Here is a 21,847-nt window from a genome sequence, read left to right as displayed (position 1 = left end):
AAAATGAGCAAATACGGGACAGCTACGGGTAACTCAAATTTTTGGTCTGAATCGTTAAACTCCTTTTTCGTTTCGATGTTTTGAAATTCAATTTAGACTTATTGCCTTCATATTTAGATATGTGTTTAATGAATGGGATGGCTTTAAGGGCTCGTCACACAGAGAGCGCCTTTAAAGCCGCGTTGAAAGAAAAACAAAAAATTCCCTAAAAATTTGAAACGTGAATAATTAAGATTTAGCACTCGTCCCCCGCGTTTGAAGATTTCCCATACAAAATACACAAGGAGCATATTACTCAGAATTTAACGATCTATACTGCTTATAATCTCGTAAAGGCCCTAACTACAAAATTTTCGATTTTGATTTTTTTGCATATTCGGAGTTAGGGTATTGTCTCTGATTTATCCTCATTTATTTTTTTAGCCTAGGCCTTCAAACACGTCAGAAAATTCAAAATGTATTTTTGATTTTTTTCATTTTTATATGCAAATTGCGATATTAGATTTACTGTTTCCCTCTATAACTCAGAAGTAAGAAAAATCTAGTTAGGGCCTTTACGAGATTATGGGCAGTATAAGTGCCATAGGTGACTTGAATGTAACTTCCACCAGTGACACAGGACAGGTTACGAAAGCCATTTTATCATGATTTTTTTTTTCTTTTTCGGTCTTATTTCGGTGCTATTTCAGAAATGGTTAATTCTATAACAAAATTGTGTATGACAATTTGTAGAGCATTCAATTTCCTACAAAAACAAAATCATGATAAAATGGCTTTCGTGACCTTCCTGTCTCACTGGTGTGGTGAAAGTTACAGTAAAATCACCTATGAGCTATGACACTTTTATAGATGGTTCAATTCTGATAACTGTGTTTTTTTACTCGTTGAAATAGCATAAAATTCAGCTGAGCCGAAATTTTAATTCTTAAATTACTTAGAAGATCACAACTTTTTCTTAAAAGTTTCTATCTGGTGCTAAAGCGAATACTGTTCGCAAATTTTGAGAAAAAATATCCGTTTCGTATTCTCTTTCATGAAGTTTAGGTATGTACGAACGACTGTACGTACAATGTGCGTGCAGTCCAGACATTATTTCAATGTGATAGCCACCGCTATTATTTTTTCCGTCACTGTACTCTGTAAATACGTCGTGACTCTGTAGAAATCCTTTTTTTTTTAATTCTTTGTGTATTTAAATAAAATTGAACTAATAGGATATTGTTTTTTTTTTATTTAGAGTGGGACAAATGTCTATTAATCAAGCGGCTATTCACTTCAACCTACCATATAGCTCGCTGTATGGTCGTTTTAAACGTGGCAAATATGATATATCCAACACGAGTGCAACATCAATCAACAACACATCAGGCAACACAAGTGGAAGCATTGAAATAATTGAACACAGTCCAGAGAATTCGGTAAGCCTATTTAGATAAATACCCAAGGTTCATTGCGTCAACCATTAATTGTTAAGTTGCACATGTTTCAGCAACAGTTCCAATATAGTCCAGCGCCGCAGTCGAATCATCAGACTCAACAACAACAACAGCAGCAACAACAACAGCAGCAACAGCAACAACAACAGCAGCAGCAACAACAGCAACAACAACATCAACAACACCAACCACAACAACAACAACAACACATCCATCAACAAGTTGTACACATTCAACACCAACAAACACCACAACAACACCATCATCAACAACAACAACATATCCAACAACAAGATGTTGTTACCTCAACAAGTCAGGTTCATACCCAAGCTGGACAAATCCAACACATATATCACAGCACCCCAGAGAGGAGTTGAGAATCAATAAAGAAAAAAAAGGCTGCTAAAACTAAGGGTTAAAACTTTTACTGTTTTTTTGGTTTTAATTCAAAATAAAAAGTTAAAAAAAAAAAAACAAAATCAAATCAAATAAGAATATTATAACCAGCAACGAGAGAAGATGAAAAATAAACCATACAAAAAAGAACCCAAGTAACTTAAGTGGAATGAAGGACAAAAAAGGCTTAAAATTTAACAAAAACAAAGAAAGCAACAATTATACATAGAAAAATAAACAAGAACAACCTAAAATCAAAAAGAAAGTCAAATATAATAATCACTAAAAGAGTTAAACAATAACACAAAAAGATGTGTTTTTTGTCAAAAAATGATGTAGCTCAGCAAGCGACATTCAAACTTTAACAGAATTTAAACAAAAAGAATAAAAAAAAAAACAGAAATTATTTCTTATCTCGTAAAAAAAAGATTGAAACAAAAAAAAAAGAAGAAAGATGTATTTTTGATAAAACAAATTTAGCTAATGCGCGTTTTTAATTTATCATTTTTAATTATAATTATTACGTTTTTTGTTGTTTCCTCATTTTCTCAACAACATTTTTACTCTAAAAAAATCACACAGAAAAGAAAACACACATAAAAAAAAAAAACACCACACCCAAACTCTATTGTTACACAATGTTTACAGAGCGTGTAAGGGGTCGATAAAGAAATAAATTATATATATATATATGAATGAAAAAAAAAAAACTAAACTTATATTATTAAAAATACGATATGATAAATAATAATAATAATATTAAATAATAAACTTTAGATTAGAGTTCTTTATAAGGCAAAAGCAAAAACAAAAAAATATATATTATATATTAAAAATAATATTAAACAAAAAAAAATAAATAAAAAACATTTACTAGAATCTTCCATTAGCAATTATTTTTTATTGTTTTATTCTCCTCATAACAAAAACAAAAAAATATTATAAATAAAAAAAAAAGAGTAAAAATAATTAAAAATATAAAACTCAATGTAATTATCATGTAGGAAATAACTAAATAGAAATTCATAGAAATATTATAAAAATAAAAAAACAGAAAAAATACGAAGAAAAACAACAACCTCACGTCCTTTTTATCATGAATTCCATCAACAAAAAAAAAAAATTTTAAACTAATATTAATGTAATTAATAAAGAAAATGAAGGAAAAAATTTAAATCAAATCAAAAAAAGAGAATGAAACTAATAAGAAAGTAAAAAATTTAAACAAAAAAAAAAAATTTTAAATATTAAGTGAATAAGAGACATTTTTTGAAAATGTTCTCTCTAAAAATATTAAATAATTAAAAAAATAAAATAAACATAAAAAAAAAGTATATATAAAAATTGCGCCTCTCTAGAGGCGTAGTAAAAACGGACTGATCAATTCTCTGTTCGAGTCGAACTTTTAGAATCATTATTATCAAAACAGAAAATATTATTATTATATTATTATTATAACTATAATTTCTTAGTTTTTAAAAATAATTTTATTATTAGTTTTTATGTTACATATATTTTTTTTTTCTTCCCCTCATTTGAAAAAAAAAAAAATTATTATCTATACAAAAACAAAACACATTTAATTATAAAAAAATATATATAGATATACTATATATATAAACATACATAAACAGAAATATGTAATAGATTTTAAACAGTAAAACAGATTTTATTTTATTTTCCTCCTACTTTTCCTTCTCCTCCTTGTCCTCCTCATTGATATTAATTTACTCGAAAATAATTTTGTTTGTTTTATTTTCTTTTTTATTATAATTTCTTTAAAAATTTTATTTAAAAAAAAATGATGGGGATTTATTGATTAACACAACATACACAAAAAAAAAACACATAATATATATGTATGCATATATCACAGAAAATATTTAAAGAATCAACAACAAAAAAGAAAAAAGAAAGAAAGATAAGTTTTACTTACCATTTACCATGAATGTGTCTATATATATTATATTATTTTTTTTTTTGTTTTATCAAATTAGAAAAATAAATAAAACTCGTTAATGCAATTTTCTTGAGTTTAAATTGTAAAAATATTTGTTGCATTTGTTATTTCTTTTAAAATTACATACATACTAATTTGGTGTTCTTTTTTTTCTCATATAAATAATTTAAAAGACAATGGAAATGCTTGAACTGGTGATTTAGTTAACATGTTGGTGTTGTTTATTAGATGAAACAATAAAAAATATTATTCATACCTTACAAACACTTTGACTTTGGAATGTCGTTATACTTGAATTTATGGTAAAACAAAAAGATAATCCAAAACAACTTCCAAAATATTTATCTGGAATTGATGCTTTAGAAAAATAGCCATCCTCAAATTTTTGTATAACTCACACTGCTTCAAATTTTTATTTCGTTCTTTAAATCGATCGGTCCTTCTGTTTTTTATAGTTGTTTTGAGTTCGGGTTAAAATTGCAACAAAAATAATCGAGAAATAACGATAGTAGCGATCGCGATATGAACCGACATCAAGCGAAAAGACCCATGATTTATTATTTTTTTTTATTTCAGACCTAGGTACCTATTGCGACTTAATAGGTGGATCTCAGGCTTTCAATGCGAATATCGTTTATCCTTCGATATACGACTTTTGTCAATAATCGATTATCGACTGTGTATCGATTGTTACAATTTTGCTATCAACTGTCGTTGAAAGACTTGCTGCTCCATGAGCAAAAACTCCAAAAATATGTAATGATACGAATCTTATGCATACATTTTTCATGTAGCAATGGTATTATTTCAAAAACAACCTTTACCCCAAAATATTTTGATGCGTATATTTTATTCAGCCCGAAAACTGGGAAATGTGTTTGGGAGAAGGGCTCAGAATCGAAGAATTCTAAGAATATCATTGCTTTTTTGTTTTATTTTTGTCAACTTCCCCTAAAGCTGTGTTTTATTTTCCAGATCACAGCTAATGATGAAAAAGCGATGAATTTCCTTAAACTTTTTGACAGCCCTTCTCCTGAACGCAATTCCCCAGGCGTTTTCATTTAGAATAGGGCTGATTATTTTTTTCTATGGCATATGAAACGTACATATCTAATTTGCTACTTTATTCGATCAGATGTTAAATAAAAATACCTCGAAATTATGTACCACATGAGTAAAAATGTTTCATTTCCAGTACTTTGAAATGCAAAAAAAAATCCAAAAAACCGTTTCAAAAATGGTCCAATATCTCAAAATAATTTAGTGAAAAAGAAAAAAAAATCCCGGATTTTTTTAAATTTAAAATAGGAAAAGAAAGAGAAAATTTAACTGGGCTGATTGTGAATTGTTCATTTTGCAAAATAGATATTTTAATATAAAATTAAAGTTTCAGTCGTGGTTGAATTTTTGTTTGTTGTCTCTTTGTTGGATAGCAATTTTGTTTGGTTTTTATAAATTTAAAAATTTTTGTTCTTTGTAAACGAGCGAGCAACTAGTATTTTAGTGCGAAAAACATGCCGTCAAAACAATGGTGAGTATTTTTTTCAGTTATTACCCGTATTTTTGTATAATCATTTGTTGCTGAAGAGTCAAAAATGTATAAGTTTAGAAAATGCTGAACATTTTCTACATTAAAAATATTTTGAATTAAAAAAAAATTTTTATTGAAAATAAAATTATTTTGCACCAAGAAAAATATTGTTGCTACAAGAAAAAAAATTTCCTTGAAGTAAAAATATGCATTAAATATTTTTTCTAATAGGTATTTTACAATTTTGACTTTTAATCTTTACACTCTTTTTACTTTACTACTTACTACTTTACTTTGCTTCAACTATAAATAATAGCCCTGTTCCATTGTAGGTGGTAGTTTACTCATGAGTAAGATATTCGATAAATATTCGGGTTTTGCGTCCCGAAAAAATAATCACAAAATCCGATCGTAGTGGCGATTTTTAAGAAGTTTTCCATTACGAAAAGATTCCGCGATTATTTTTTCGGGAATCGAGCGATATGATCCGATACGAAAGGAATTCGTGATAAGCCCGATCAGAAAAAAAAAATTCAGTGGAAACATTTGCATTGAATATTTTTTCATGCAGAATTTTTTTTATTTGCAATAACATTTTTTTTAAATGCAAAATATTTTTATTTGCAAAAAAATGTTTTCTTATGCAAAACATTTTTTTTTTTATTTATTGGTGTCTGCAATAAATATTTTTTTTTTGAAATGCATTTTTTATTGATATTTTAAAGCTCTGGGGTCGAATTACGGCATACGATTACGATCATAAGTTAATAATTTGACTATTGCTGTCTCTTTTTAATCAGTAAAAAACATTTTTAATTGCAAGTGAAATCAGCCAATAAATATATTCATCAACTTTCAAATTAATTTTTTTTAAATTGATTAAAAATTCGATAAATACCAATTTTTTTGACATTCACTCATTTCATTCACGGTATAATGTCAAAACTTATCAAACAAAAAATTGTCAATTAAGAATGATAATTATGTACCATTTCATTAAAAATGTTGATAATTGGCAAACATTGTATAATGTCAGACGAGAGTCCATTCCCTCATTCTTTTAATGACATAGAAAATGTTTACAAAAACTGATACCTATAACAATAATTGTTTTAACTAGTTGGTGCTTAGTTCACAAAGTCTGACGACTAGCGGTACAGCATTCAAAAATTTTGTAATGCAACATTATTACTGTCATATTATTCATTCCTAGGGCCCAACTATGTAATTCGATTCTACAAAAAATGTGTTCGAATTCGCAAAAAATGGATCTCTGTAATTCTGTAAAAAAAAAAAATTGAAACTATACAGCTTAAGTCATGTCAAATCTTTTATTGAGTTTTATTTAGAAGATTAAGATTGGTATTATTCATTTAAGATACGCAGTTTGACTAGGAAGTACAATTGAAATTAACTTTCGAACAGATGCGAAAGTAGCAAAAAGTAACATAGTAGGGCCCCTGTTGTGAGTTTCAAGTGTAAAATTTTTCACCCGAAATATGTTTGTTCTCCCAAATTTTCAATAGCTTTTGGAAGTTTCATCTGAATGGAATTAACATTTTCCGCTAACTAGTTTGTTTTTCGCCACCAAAACTTCAAACAATCGAATTTTGAATGAAAACTTCAGGAAAAATACTTTTGGAATAAGGCCTTCCAATCTTAACTCTTAATTTTTGCAAAAAGTGGCTTATATTATAATTTAAGGCTTTCGATTTAATTTTTTAACTTTATGTATTAAAAATATTTATACCCCAAATTGAAGTAATTTCTCTTGTGAAGTTTTAGTATCTTTTTGTAGACGTAATTTGTTATCTGTGGATCTCGTAATACATTCACTTTTGTTCTGCATTTCGATCGAGAATGAATTGATATTCTAATTTGATCGAAATGAAATGCCCTGTTTTACACTTCAGGCTCTTCCCTTAATTAACTTCATCTGAAAGTTTTTCAATAAATAAAATTGACCTGAAAACTTTTTTGCTCGATTTTCAATTTCGATTACATTTCGTCTGATTTCTGGATTGTAATTGATAAATGTTTACCAAAATCTTTACCCTGATAAAAACAAATTAAAAAAAATTGATAAATTGCGTTGAACTCTAAAGGCATTTATTTTGTTTCTCACAAATACAAATACATGTTTCTTTATTTAACTTTAGCTCGTTTGTGTGGGGGTGATATTTCTGTATTTGTGTCTGCTTTAATTAATTCTGCATATATTTGATCGTCTCCCAATAAGAATTCTTCAGCGTATTCTCCCTCCGTCTCTTCTTCAGACTTCATCTCACAATCACCATCACTTCCGTCATTGCAATCGTTTGTTTCATTTGCAAAATTTAGTGTTTCAAGTGCTGTAGTTGTAATCATGTTATCGCCATTAGAATCAGAGTTTTCAAATTGATTCATATTCTTTGAAAATGATGGATTTTTAATTTTGAATGCCCGTTGTTTTGGCATAGACGCACGTTGAAAGTGTGACAAGTTCCGACGTAAACTATTTGGTAGGACTTTCTTTTTGAAGAAATTTTTTGCATCTAGCTCTGTGTAATTGGGATCTGCTATTTTAACCAATGTGTAAAAAAATCTTACAACGTTCTCGAATATCTGCAATGGTTTTTTTGTAGCAACACCTTGTTTAGACACACCAGACCAAGACATTTGCGTCATCAATTTTCTTGTAAAAATTTTATCGACCAAAGTGTAGGCGGCTCTGTCACCGCTCATTGAGTTCGCACCACAGACATGTTTTAATCTTCCAATCTATAAAAAAAAAGAATTATATAACAAGTGCATACAAATCAGTAAATTAAATTTAAAAACAAAATAATAGAAGTAAAGCTTCTTTGACGACTTTAATCTTCGGATTCGAGTTCAGCAACCCTTAAACCAGAAACGTACCTTTTTGCTGTTGTGCAAAAATTCTGTGACCAGATACTTAAACTTTAGATTAAGTTAAGTTTGTCTTTGGCTTATTAAGTGAAACTAAAGATATCTCGAGCAATAAAAGGATATATCGGGAAGATTTAAAAAGTTTGGTTCTTATAATCACCGTTACAAATTTGTTTTTAATGAATTACCTCACATAAAAACATAACTTTGAAACCAACCAAAATTACGTTTTTTTGTATGCATTTTATAACGGTAATATTTCAAAAACATAGACCAATCAAATTTGTCTGACTTCAGATTCGAGTTCAGCACATCAAAAACCTCTAGAAGAGTATATCTTCGTTTTTGTGGCAAAAAAGTTCAACTTTGTTGACCAGTGTTATTTATTAATAAACAAACAACGAACAAAAGATTTTAGTAATCGAATAATGAAGGCCAATTACGAAATATGAACTCGAATTAAAAAACTTTTGAAAAAAAAAAACCGGGGGGGGCTAAATACAGTGAGCCTATTTTTTGTTATGATACTATTTTCTTCTACATAAGCAAAAAACTCTGCAGTTTAATTAAACTTGCCCGCTTCTTTTTACTAGTTTGTCAAAATCAATTCATAAAAATATGTGAATCTTACCAAATCCTTTTTGAACTCCTTGTCCTTCAATTTTTCTTCAAATTCGTACAATTCGTCAACAGTTTCAATTGGATTCATATTTATTTCCTTCAAACTTGGTAAAATAAATTCCCTAGGATGCGTATTCGGGCTATTTTCGACACATTTCTTCAAATTGTCAACTTTTTTATTCAAAGTGTCCAATTTTTTATGTAAATCATCTACATTTTTGGATACTGTCTGCAAAAGTTCCATTACATTGGACAAACTAATGCCAATACTTTGATTTACAGCCGGTTGTGACGTCAATATTATATTATTTGGAACAAAGTAACCTTCATTATTGTATTGCGGAATGTACATTTTTGGTTGTTGATTATGGGATGGTGACTGAGATAGCATCTGGGGGATAAATGTTGGTTGAGTTTGATGTTGATTCACCACTTCTGATGGCTAGTCAATAAAATTCATATATGTATATAAATTAGGTTGATAATATATCAAGTTCATACCTTGTCATTCATTTTTTTTGGTTGATTTAATACATCTGTTAGAGACACTTCAACACGACGTTTTAATTTCATTCGTTTTTTTGGCATTGGTTTTGGTTGAGGTCTTTTGGTACTTTCATTTTCGCTACTGCTGCTAGCACTCATTTCAGATTCGGCCAACATTTTCTTCACTTCTCTTTCAGCCGTTTCAAAGTCCCATTTTATGTTTCGCCGTTGGACGATGCATTTATGTTTACTCCAACCTTTTTTCCCTGGAACGCTAAGTGGATCTTCGATGGACAACATTGCAGCTGCACCGGCTGTTTTAGATGGCCAATATAATATGCCATTTTTCTCCCACCCACTCGGAACAACTGACAATTCATTTTTGCCATTATTCACTGTTTTTACGATTTTGTAATATCCAGTAGTTTTTGAAACTTTCGGCATCTGTAGTAAAATAAATTCAAAAAATTATGATTAAGTTCTGAGTTTTAGAAAAACACGTTCGCCCGGAATTTAAAAAGCTATCATGAGTTTCACCCGAAGTGAACTAGTTTCTTGTTCGGCACTTAAATTTAAGTGAGAGAAGAGCTATCGAATACCTCATAAAATTAAGCCTAGTACGCTGCTGATGCGAAACGAAAAATGTTTAAGTCTCCAAAGTCGACAACGAAAATGCTAACGAAAAATTATCATCGAGTATTCTGTCAAAGTCAAAATAAAAAAAATTCAAAGTTAATTTAAAATCAAGAAAAATCAACAGAAAATAATTTTTAAAGCAAGAAATAAATGGAGTCAAGAAAAATGCACAGGACAGGACAGTAAAAATTAAATGACAAATGAGTGAAAGCTATCCAATTTTTCGCTAGAGCTGCGTACTGAAAAACGATAAGCAAAATGAATTTTTTCGTTCAAGATTTCGTTAACGAAATTTTGTATGGAAAATTTCGTTTCGCTTCAGCTGCGTACTAGGCTTGCCCGGAAAAAAATTTGAAATTACAAGGAGACATCCGAACGTGAGCAACTTTTCGCCCGGAACTCACAATAGGGGAAAAGTGAAATTCAATTTTTCCTGGTGGAATCTTGTTCACGTCAAACTCACAATAGGGCTGATTGTCTTTTTTCCTCAAACATTTTCATTGAAAATGTAGTCTGTTTTACTTAAAAATAACAACTTTTAATTGCTTAGAAATTTTGTTCTATTAAATTAATCAAAAAATCCATTTGAATTACTGTGTCCTGATTTTTTAATCGCCAATTAGACTATTAGAAGAATAAATGTCAAGAATAAAAAAAAAACTTTTATATCTAGAAATAAACTCTGACTGAGTTTTATCTGAATATTGAAAAATTGGCCCTGTGTGGAATAATGTTTAAAACAAATTTGTAAAGTTCGTGGCGTTTTTTATAAGGTGCTTACAGAAGATTATCTGTAGAGACGCAATTTTGTCAAATTTTGTTTTTATTTTTACACTTAGGGCCAATTTATTGAGCCTCCATTAAATTTTGAAATATGTCGTTTTAGTTAAAAGCTTTGTTAAACTGTTGACGTCTTTAAGTTTCCATAATTAAAAATTCATTTAATTTACTCTGCTTTAGTTAAAGTCTTTACTTTTAATGGAAACTTTAAATTTAAAACTCCATTAAAAATATCCCAAGGATTTTTTATTTTTTGAAAAATTAAACTGTCAAAAGCTACATTTTTGTCAAATAAAATATATTTAAATTTGAAGATTTGAAGTATAAACAATATAAAAACACAAAAATGATGGCCCGTAAGTATTTTGTAGCTAAAACGCCAGGGGGGTCATTCCGTAATTTTCAGAACGTTTATAGTCAAAACGTTTATCGTGGACGTGATCGTCCACAATTTGCTTCACGTAACTCAGCGAAATACGTTTCGTCTACGTTTATTTCTTCATGCAGTTTGAGAGCTTTCAGAAATTCTCAAACTGCTTTAAATGTCATACTGACTCTGTCTGTCATTACGAATAAGAGGGAGAAGATGCGTTGTTGTTTTAATATTTGTGTTGTTTTTTTTTGTGTCCTGCCATTTTTTTTGGTGGTGGGTTTTGGTATGAATAGAAGAAAAATGCAAAATAAATATTTGTTTTAATTTTTTTGTTTCTTATTTGCATTTTTCTTGCAAAAACAATTATTTTATGTATATCTATATTTTATATGCATATGTAAATATAATACATACAACCATTACGTTTGTTAGGACAAACTCGTCATTTAAATTTTTTTTAGAGTAACCCCAAAAATTAACCATCATTTGATGTTTTTTGTATTTAATAGTAAACAAACTCGAATCTTAAATTGTATTTGGTCACAGCACAGCCTTGAAAAAATAAAAAAAACTATAAACGTATGGGAAACGTGAGCTATTTAGCTATCGTCTAAACGTCAACGTTTTTGCGTGTACGTTTAGACGATTTTCGTCTTCCGTGAAGCAAAACAATAATAGCGAAAACGTGAACGTCCAAACGATAGACGTTTTTAATTTTACGTGAAGCAACTCTATCGTCCATACGTTAACGTCTGACGATAATCGAGATACGGAATGACCCCCCAGGCAAAAACCCACAGACGGTGTTATGATATTACCAGTGGAAACCAAAGGCTGAAAATATTGCAATTTTTGAGATGATTAGGATTATGCAGCATCTCAACCCTGATTAGTTTCACTAGTCGTGTAGATATTCTCTGTGCTCTTCTGCGTTCTGCGAAGTGGATAAGAAATGCATTAATTTCTTTGAATTTTGTGTCTATTAAAAATCTCAAATAAAGTGTCGTCCATTTAACCCTCATACCCATAGATTCAAAAATTTCTAGCAAGCCTATAAATAAATTCTTGTCTGGCCAAAACCTGAAGCAATTCATCCCTATAACGCACACATGTCGTTTGAACTAAAACAACACAAAAACGCATTGTTCTGTAAGCCAAAATTACCAAACGTTGGTCTTATGAAATTGATTGAACACATTTTCAGCATCCCATTTTTGCATATTCATGCATGTTTTATTCATTTTTAATTGTTAACTGACACTGAAACTTTTTTTTAATAAAATAATAAATGAAATGACGTTTGACGCTAATGGAGAGTGAATAAATAGAAATCCTGTTTAAAACCTCCCTCTTAAAAGGTCGAATTTGGTGTTTTAACTAAAACGACTTTTAAATTTAATGCTTAATTTGTTAATGATGCCAAACTTCACACAAATCCTTAAAAGAGGCTGAATTAAACGAATTTGGTTTTTCATTTTAAAATTCCCTTTTTTAAAGGTGATTTAAGTTTAATGGAGAGTTAATAAATTGGGCCAGAGTCAAATAGCCAGATAAACCCCAGTTAAGGCTTATTCTTACGAATATTTTTTTTATATTGTTATTTACCTATTTTTCTGATAGTCTAACTGACGATTGAAAAATCAGTGCTCAATAACATACATAAGAATTTTACTACAACTCCTTTCAATTAACAAAAAAAATACCATAAAACGTAGGGGAAAAGTGCTAACAGTGAGACAATCCATTTTTCTTTTCAGAAAGCAAGCACAGTAAAGCGAGTTTGGGTCAAAACGTTTATTCCCCGTTTATTCTGCTTATTTTAATTTTGTTCCGATTAAATTTAAGCTATCCATTTTCATACACCAGAAAATACCAAACAAAATCAGATGGAAGTAGTTTTTGGAGTGTTATAAAAAAGAGTGCATAACACAAGAAAAATCAGATTAATGGACAGAACTTTTCTTACATTTATGTGTTCTTTCATAAAAAAAAATAACAATTACATATAATTCCTTGTTGTTTTTTGTAATTTCATATTTTTCCGAGAAAATGACAAAAAGCAAACAGTGAGACATATGTAAATTAAAAGAAATCTATGAATTGAAAATGATTTCAGTATGATTTTGTAGTGTTTTTTCTGTTTTTTTTTTTGTAACTTTTTTGAAGAAATTGGTTAAAGTAACATAGTTTAATAAATAAACTACTAGTTACTTACTTATTTGACGTTTTCGTCAATTTGTTTCTGTTTTCCATCTCACTGTTCGCCTTAGCCTGTCTCACTGATCGCAACCCTTGCAAACAGTGAGACGTTTTGACTTTTTCTACATTTTAGTTAAATGTGATGTTCTCATTCATTCATTCATTCTATAATTGAATCATTTATTTGCAAAACATGATAAGTCCATGATTTTTAATTGTTTAGGATAAGAAAAAAACGTTCTATTTTCTTTTGATATGCGTAGCAAAATTTATAAAAAATATATTCTGTAGAACTCTTGCCTAGCTACAAAATACCGTTTCGTTTTTAATTTTTGGAGCGATAGTTCAAAAAATAAAAACGCTTTTGGACTTATCATACTTTGAAAATAAACGGATGTAAAATTAGTTTTAAAATGGATATACAATTTTGCTTTTAGCCCCAGTCTATCAAACAATTGTATTTCAGATTAAAATACAATGTCCGGACTACTTATTTAACTTTAAAGTAACTTTAAACTTAAGATTTTAAATCATTAGTCGAATATAGCATTTACACAAAAAGAAGCTGTTGTTTATTTTCAAAAGATGATAAGTCCGGGACTTATTCTGTTTTTGATACTAAAAAATAGTTGGAGTAGATATAGTTGGAGTAGATACTTCATATTTTGAAGACAGACGTGATAACCACGTACCTGGAGTACAAATTTAGTCAAAAAAAACGAATTTTGAAAAAAAGTGGACTTATCATGTTTTGAAAATAAATGATTCAATTATAACTTTTTTTGCAATATAAAGATAAAATATGTATGTCTTAACATTACTTCAGTTTGGTTAAGATTATGTAGATTTGAAACTTTCTAAAATAAGTATAACAATTTGCAAAAAGGGTCTCACTGTCCGCACCTCTCCCCTACTTTTTTTAAGGCCCACTTTTCTTTTTATGGAACTCACGTTTTTCAAATGCATGCAAGATAAGTTGATATATTTTTTAATGTAAATGATGAAAAGTTCCTTTATTTTCTCCCAATTTTATTGCCACTATCTTTAATGAAAGAATTATGGATAACGACATGACTTAAATACTAGAAAAACTCTCGGAAGTACTTGATCATTGAATATACACTCCTTTTCATCAGAATAGGTACACAACTTTTCAAATGTTCATTAATCGTTTGTCCCCAATAGTGGTACGTGACCTAACAAGGTTTTATTGTTTTTTGATAGTTAAAGATGTTAGCAAAAGCAACGGCTTAAATTATTTCAAAATGGACCATAACTTTCCCATTGTTTTTCTTGTGCAGTATTTTTTGAGGAAAAATTAACTTATTTTTTTCTTCATCAGAATAGGTACACCCTTGTTATCTTTAATGTTTTTGTGGATTTCGCACAAATTTACCATTAAAACAAATAACTGGACTTTCCTAGGTGTAATTTAATAATCATACTACCATTTTGGAAACCATGGGTGGATTAAAATCGCAAAATTTTGGCAAAAACACTTTAAGAAATAAAACAAACAATGAAGGATCCACCAGTACTGGTATGGTTAAAAAATATTGAATTGTGAATATGCTCTATTCAGACTTCAGATACAAACATTTTGGGGGTAAAAAAAAATGAATGGTGGTAAAAAAAAGTGCACAAAAAACACTCTTAGACGAGTAAATTTTTACATGCGCTACCAGTTTTGATGGATTAACGACAAGAATAAAAGTAAAAAACAGTTGTTATTTGTATTTTTAGGACAGTAAATAGAATGGTAATTAGTCCCAATCTTCTGAAATGGCTGAATTTTTAAAAGACACCATCACTAAACCAAGAACAGAAATGTATGCGTTTAAGGTTTTTGAAGTTTGAGTGGTATTTCTTGTTATTTTTGGATCAACAAACATTTAAGTTTGATGTCCTTGGTGAGTTTAACTATCAGTTTAACATTCTGCGAAAGGAGAAACCATTTTGAGACCAACTTCATTATTAAAAAAGAAGTGTTAAGGCATAGAAGAAAGTAATCTACTACGCTAAAACAAATAATGAATTTCAAACGTGAAGAATGGTCACAATTATTTGTAAATGAATATTCAAGAAACCTTTCCTTAATTCCAGTATACTGAATTTTTCAACAGGACTACGCCTCCTATGCTCTGTAAAGTATATGGAGGAAGTGCAAATTTAGGAAGTACTTCAGTACCTGCCATAAAAAACAACTCTGAACCTTGTTGAAAATGTTTGGAAATGGCTAGCCCGTACTGATAAAATTTGTGATAGTCGATTTTAAGACAACAATATTTCCTAAACCACAATTTAACAATTAAGGTAAGAGATTCAGATAGATTGCATACAGATTGCATGAATAAAAACGCCACTATACAAAAATAAAATAAGGAAAATACATTTTTGAGAAGAATTTGGTTTAAATTCATTTCATGCATTACTTTGACATCATTCTCTATGTGTACCTATTCTGATGAAACAAAAAAATAACTCAGTTTTTCGATGTGAAATGCTTTGCTATAGAGAAACAAGAAAAATAGCCACACGTTTTGAATTATTTTTTTTTGCAGATTCTGCTAACATCTTAAGCAATGACTTGACATATTTTTTCTACACTGTAAGGAAAAAACGAATACTGAACATTTGAAAAGTTGTGTACCTATACTGATGAAAAGGAGTCTAAATACAAAAACAAAAAGATTTCCTAAAAAAAATCAAGTAAATATCACATAAGAAGTTTCTCATAAGAAAGAAAAGTAATGTATTCGAGTGCCCCTGCTTATATGCCCTCGTTTATTCTTGCCGCATTTTTTTCTTACTCTATTCAGATAAACCTATTCTAACATGTTTACGTAAAGGATTAAAGGTAAGATCCTAATGCGTATTAGGGTATTATTGAAGAGATTCTCTACTCGATTTTAATCATGATTTTGGAATCAAGTTGAGACAGGGCCTCTCAATTAAACTAAATAATATTTATGTTGACAAAATAATTTATAAACATGTGTTATGTATTTATTTTGAAGGAGTTATAGTGTAAGTTGTGGTATTTTATTTATTTGTCTTTTAAATTGTTCTTACTTTAATTTAGTTGTTGATTCCTGCTGTTTTTATTGTTTCACTTTATTGAATATTGTTTATTTCATGCGGTAAATGCACATGCATTAAACAATTTAAAGACTATTTTGAATAAAATAGTCAACAACTTTTGTAATTTGTGAAACTTTTTTGTTTTTTTTTTTTTTGTCTAAAGTCAAAAATTGACAGTTTGAAAGTTTTGGAAAGCTTATTCCATGAACAGAATGGTTATTTATTGCTAGTGATGGGCACATAAAAGTGCTGCCAATTTTATTTATAAATATAAAAAAAAAAAAAAAAAAAAAACAATGAAATATTTATAACAGATGATACTTTTTCATTCAGAAGCGAAATAAATTTTTGTTTAAAGAGAAATAACAATAAAACTCAGTCTACCACATCATTTAACTATTAGGGGTATTCACGATCTGGTGCAACAGGCCTAGTAAAAATGTAAAATTTTATTTTTTTTTACAATAGATCGTGTATAGTAAATATTAGGTGTGTTTTTTATTACAACCGGTCTTAACTGGACAAAAAAAAACGCAGTCTGGGCTAAGCAATTTACATGTTAAATACAACAACACCTTAGCCCCTTGGGCTTAGTTGTTTAGCCCGGAGATTTCTCTGGGCTTAATTTTTTGAACAGTTTTATAAATCTGTGCTACCTACCAAACTAATTTTTTTATAAAAAAAAAATTTAAAATTTTTTTTTCCTCCACCGTTGCTTCTTCTTTTTTTCCATTTTTATAATTTTTTGTTTTGTTCGGGTTAATTAATTTTCACTAATTATTTGACATCAAAAGAAACTAAATTACGGGACATGAGTAGCGACAACCATTATAAACAGAATAAAAAAGACAAACTGTTTATTATGGGCGACGCGACGGTGAGCTGCCATCTGTCAAAAATAATTTTACTCCATTGTAATTTTATTTTGCAATAGGGTTAGGGTATAGCAAAAGTGCAAGACCATTGTAAAATTTCAATCCTATAAATGTCAGAAAGCGAGCAAAAGTTCAGTCTGGTTGTAATTTTGATCGCTTTCTTAAGTTTCCTTACGTTTGTCAAAAAAAAGCGTACGTAGAAAAAGCGTCATTGTGAGAGGTTACACAGATTTCGTATGGTTGAACTTTTGGCAGTAGTTGTAAAAATCGACGGCACAAAATCTATATAGATAAACAAAAAAACACACCTTATGTTTCTGCTTTAAAGGTATAACTACAACGGCCACTTTTTGCAATAAGTCAAAAAGTGAAAATTTTCAAACGACCACAAAATTAAAAATAATGATGCAGAAAGCTTATTTTTTGGTTAGATAAACAGATAAACAGAAATAAAAAATTTTTACTTTTGTAAATTTTCCACTTTTTAGGTCATTGTAGTTAAAGCCTGGTACGCTGCTCGCGCTAAAATTTAGCTGAGAAAAAATTCCCATACAAGTTATCGATAACTTGTATGGGATCCATTTTATCTCGGCTAAAAATTTTCGATAATTTGTATGGGAGCTAAAATTTAGCGCGAGCAGCGTACCAGGCTTAAGCCTTAACTACATTGGCTCAAAAAGTGAAAAAGTACAAAAGTGAACATTTTCAAAGGCATTTTTGTATAGTTTTTCGATGTGGAAATTTAAAGCAAATGATGCAGAAAGCTTATTTTTTGGTCTAAAAAACAATTTGTATACTCTTTTTCAGAAAACAATTGCGCTAGCAAGAAAAAAAATATTTTCACTTTTGTACTCTTTCAAAAAGTGGTGTATGTAGTTAAGCCTTTATGTTTAAAGCTGAGGTTTAGTACTAGTTCAAGGTTCATATGTATATGTTTAAATAGCCTAATCAATGACTGAACCAAAGTTGAACTACAGTTAATCCACCAAAAATCGGGAGGTTAAATTTCTGTACCAAGCTTAAACCACGATTGCACAACTGGCCTTTAAATAAATTTTCTAAAATTCACATTTTTACTTATCCCAGCGCAATAGTAGGTGTGTTTTTTTGTTTATCTATATAGATTTTGTGCAAAAAAACGACATCGAGATTTTTGGAATCCGTGTTAAAATTTGGCAGCACTGAACATTTACTTTGACAACTGTCTGTCAAAAAGTTTGCTTTTGCTTTTTTATTTAAAAAATTAAAATTTAATAAAACAAAGCTCTAAACAAAATGAGAGAAAAAAAAAAAAACAAACAAAAAAAATCGTAGAATTGTTCCTGTTTTACCTATGCTTACTTATGATGCCCAAGGAGATGACGAACAGAGATCGCTGCCACACATCGACAATGGGTTCCATTCCAAACTACCACCAGGAATTCTACCACATGGTTTGCCCACTATGAAGGAAGTTGCATCAGCCATAACACCACTTGAACACAAAAAAGAACCTGAAGAGAAAAATAAAGTAAGTGAATTTTTTCTCTCCTCTCTTTACATTAATTTAACATTTGTGCTTTCAGTTAAGGAACTATCGGAAGAACAAAAACAGATGATCATCTTGTCGGCGGACTTTCAAAGGTTTGTTTTACCCGCTGGACGTGTCTTCGAAAGGGCTCTATCTGAGAATGTCGACATCTACACCGAATACATTGGAGGTGGTGATAGGAGTCAAACGATGAGAGGACACATGCTAGGTTGTCATTGAATCGAGATTTCCACGAAGACCGATGGTCTAAGAATCGATGCGTCACTTCAATGGATTGGCCAACACATTTTCCTGAACTGGTTGTTGTTTCATATCACAATCATGAGGTTTGCATTTGTATTTTTTTCTACGATTCTATCTAAAACCCACTAAATTTTTTAAGGAGAGTCACAATGAACCAGATGGTGTTGTAATGGTCTGGAACACAAAATATAAAAAACAAACACCCGAAGATGTATTCCATTGTCAAAGTGCCGTTATGTCAACATGCTTTGCTAAACCAGCAGAGCACCTCTAAGTGCAACTGCACATACGCATCCAGTGTATTGTTTGCAAATGGTTGGCACACAGAATGCAGACAATGTGTTATCGATCTCATCCGATGGCAAGCTTTGCTCATGGAGATACACTGGAATTGCAGCCACGGCAATCGAACCCAATTGCTATCAGTTGCATGTCCTTTCCATCGAATGAGATTAACAATCTGGTTATGGGTAGTGAAGATGGCAATGTTTATTATGGTAAAAGTTTGTTGTGATTTTTCATTTGCTTATAAATAAATTGTTGTTTCTACTCAAGCTTATCGACATGGAATACGTTCGGGTGTGTCTGAAGTCTATGAGAAACATTTGGGTCCAGTGACGGGAATATCAACTCATCCAAATCAATCTACAACAGATTTTGGTGATTTGTTTCTTACATCGTCCATTGATTGGACAATAAAGTTATGGAGTCTTAAGGTGAAATTTAATATCTACTATAACGACCAATATGTATTACATTTTTTGTATTTACTTGTAGGACACTAAACCATTATATTCATTTGAAGAAAATTCAAATTATGTTATGGTCTCCAATTCATCCCGCCTTGTTCGCTTCTGTCGACGGCAGTGGTCGCCTTGATTTATGGAATACCGAAGTGCCCTCGGCATCGGTGATTGTTTTTTTTTTTGTTTTGTGTATGTATGATAATGAAAATTAGTAAAAGAGTATTTACTGAGTAGGTACCTACTTATGAAAAAAAAAAAAAACATGAAACAAAAATGTTAAATAAATATATAGGTAAATTTTGTCAAAAGCTGAGTAATTCTTTCTTTGAGTATGTTTTTTATTTCTAAAAACTAATACAAAGTTATGTGTTGAATTTTTTATGGAAACATTTTGTAAGTCTGATGTAAAAGTGCAGTTCCGAGATTATGCAGTGAGGCGCGCACAAATTTGTTCATTTAATTTTCATATCGGATTGGAAACTTGTCAGATAAATCTTAATGAGAAAAAGCAAAACGGATTACGTTTTAATTTTGCAATTTGCAATTTAATAATAAAATAACTTATTTCTAAGATACATTTAAAATTTTGATGGCACAAAGGGGGTCTAACGTTAAATAATAATGACAAAGTTATAAAATATAAACAAATATAATACATGGATAAACTTAGTTTAAAAAGTCTGCCGTACTCGAGTTGTTCAGACCCGGATGTCCAGTTGTAGGGTTGGTTAAGTTGGGTTGGGAATCCATGTGTTTTGCCTTAATTCCTCCCTCTGCATAACTGTTTAGGAGGGGAAAGCAATTGCGAAGAAGATTCATGCAGATTTTCTCGGGAGCTCGATGGGGGCTTTAGACCCATTTGTAGAAGACATGTCCTACAGAAACAAAACGACATCAATGCAGGCAGAGTACATAAGGAATATATCGAACCAAAAAAGGAGAATCAATAAAAATATTACCTGCAACCAATTGGGGAGCTAAATGATGCTCTGAAACAATTACCACTTTCAACATGCCATTTGTTTCCACACTTCACTTATCATGCACATGTCGTCCAAGTTTGAACGCAGTGAAGCGATCTCTTATGAAATGGTTTTTCATCAACGGGAGCTGAAGGATTTTTGGGTGTTGAATGAGCTGCATAATGCAATGTTAGGATTGTCTTGCTTGTTGCTGTCTGCTGTTTGGGATGAAAAGTGTTTCCTGGGGGAATATGTGTCGGGAGGTATGTTTGTATTTGCTTTTCTTCGCAGCGCACGCATACATGACGTGTATCATTTTAAAAATGTAAGAGACTGTTTTTGTGGTGGGCATTCTAACGATGCAATTTATTAACAACAAGAGCTTTGTTATCATTTATTCATGTTGATCGTCTAAGAATAGACGTTTTCGCAAACGAGCGCGCATTCCAAGAGCATTTGACATTACATTTTGGCTGTGAGGGTTGAAGGTACCGACACGATTAAGACCCAAGCGCATAGTACACAGAATTCTTCTTTTGTGAAATAATTCCTAGAAAAAAAGATTAATACGCTAGTTCATTGTAAGAATAAATTGATTTACTTTCCATCTCCTTTTCAGGTTTTTTTCTTTAATTTTGGGGAAGATATCGCACTCTTGCAAACACGTGAATCCTAAAATTATTAAATTAAAAAAAAAACCAAAGTTTATCGTACAATTTTCATCTTTTTCCAAAAAATATGCTTATACTTACATTGATTTGTGTTGTTTGTTATTCCTAATTGAATTCAATTTTAAATATTAAATTTTTTTTTGTCATATATCTGTCAACTGCAGCTGTCGTTTATTGGAATCTGACATTTAATAAGTGTAATGTACCTTGGCAGTACTGTTTTCTATCGAGAGAAAGTAAAATCTGGATAATTATCTGGATTTTTCAAAAATCTATACAGATAAAGTTTTTGTTGTAATTAACACGTAAATTGTTTTCATTTCAAAAATCTCGATGTCGTTTTTTTGCACAAAATCTATATAGATAAACAAAAAAACACACCTAGTAATTGTTTTTTTTAAATTGTTGTTTTTTTTTATTAAAATAATTTA

General features: G+C 30.2%; 3 protein-coding genes and 1 long non-coding RNA gene across 8 annotated transcripts in view; 2 read left to right on the top strand and 2 right to left on the bottom strand.

The window, feature by feature from the left end:
• The window catches only part of LOC129907290 (myb-like protein Q), a 119,911-nt gene extending 117,419 nt beyond the window's left edge, over positions 1–2,492 (top strand). For 3 of the 4 annotated variants that reach the window (XM_055983409.1, XM_055983406.1, XM_055983410.1), the window contains 2 exons: positions 1,238–1,418; positions 1,475–2,492. In XM_055983409.1, the coding sequence (XP_055839384.1) occupies positions 1,238–1,418; positions 1,475–1,813 (520 nt within the window). In that variant the 3' untranslated portion in view covers positions 1,814–2,492. The remainder of the gene's footprint in view (positions 1–1,237; positions 1,419–1,474) is intronic. The other variant, XM_055983408.1, reaches the window with a different exon arrangement.
• A 4,918-nt stretch (positions 2,493–7,410) lies between these two features.
• Positions 7,411–16,535, bottom strand: LOC129906193 (uncharacterized). 2 transcript variants are annotated; one of them, XM_055981867.1, is made up of 4 exons: positions 16,380–16,535; positions 9,335–9,763; positions 8,844–9,275; positions 7,411–8,083 (listed from the first exon to the last, which is right to left on the bottom strand). In XM_055981867.1, the coding sequence occupies exons 2-4, from the start codon at positions 9,761–9,763 to the stop codon at positions 7,469–7,471; spliced, it is 1,476 nt and encodes a 491-aa protein (XP_055837842.1). In that variant the 5' UTR covers positions 16,380–16,535; the 3' UTR covers positions 7,411–7,468. The 2 variants fall into 2 exon arrangements, with proteins under 2 accessions (XP_055837842.1, XP_055837843.1); XM_055981868.1 differs by having other exon boundaries at positions 8,844–9,224.
• A 1,888-nt stretch (positions 16,536–18,423) lies between these two features.
• On the top strand, positions 18,424–20,058 carry LOC129906107 (cytoplasmic dynein 1 intermediate chain-like). Its single transcript, XM_055981746.1, has 5 exons — positions 18,424–18,773; positions 18,829–19,120; positions 19,177–19,534; positions 19,593–19,753; positions 19,815–20,058. The coding sequence occupies exons 3-5, from the start codon at positions 19,366–19,368 to the stop codon at positions 19,914–19,916; spliced, it is 432 nt and encodes a 143-aa protein (XP_055837721.1). The 5' UTR covers positions 18,424–18,773; positions 18,829–19,120; positions 19,177–19,365; the 3' UTR covers positions 19,917–20,058.
• Positions 20,059–20,301: 243 nt separating this feature from the next.
• Positions 20,302–21,755, bottom strand: LOC129906108 (uncharacterized). Its single transcript, XR_008770716.1, has 4 exons — positions 21,498–21,755; positions 21,347–21,417; positions 20,743–21,295; positions 20,302–20,658 (listed from the first exon to the last, which is right to left on the bottom strand). It is a non-coding gene; the product is annotated as an uncharacterized LOC129906108 (long non-coding RNA).
• Positions 21,756–21,847: the final 92 nt, after the last annotated feature.

Source organism: Episyrphus balteatus, chromosome 1 (genome assembly GCF_945859705.1).
Source record: "Episyrphus balteatus chromosome 1, idEpiBalt1.1, whole genome shotgun sequence".
Classification (NCBI taxonomy): Eukaryota; Metazoa; Arthropoda; class Insecta; order Diptera; family Syrphidae; genus Episyrphus; species Episyrphus balteatus.
The sequence above is the reverse complement of the archived record's forward strand: the minus strand, read 5'-3'. Positions and strand labels throughout refer to the sequence as shown.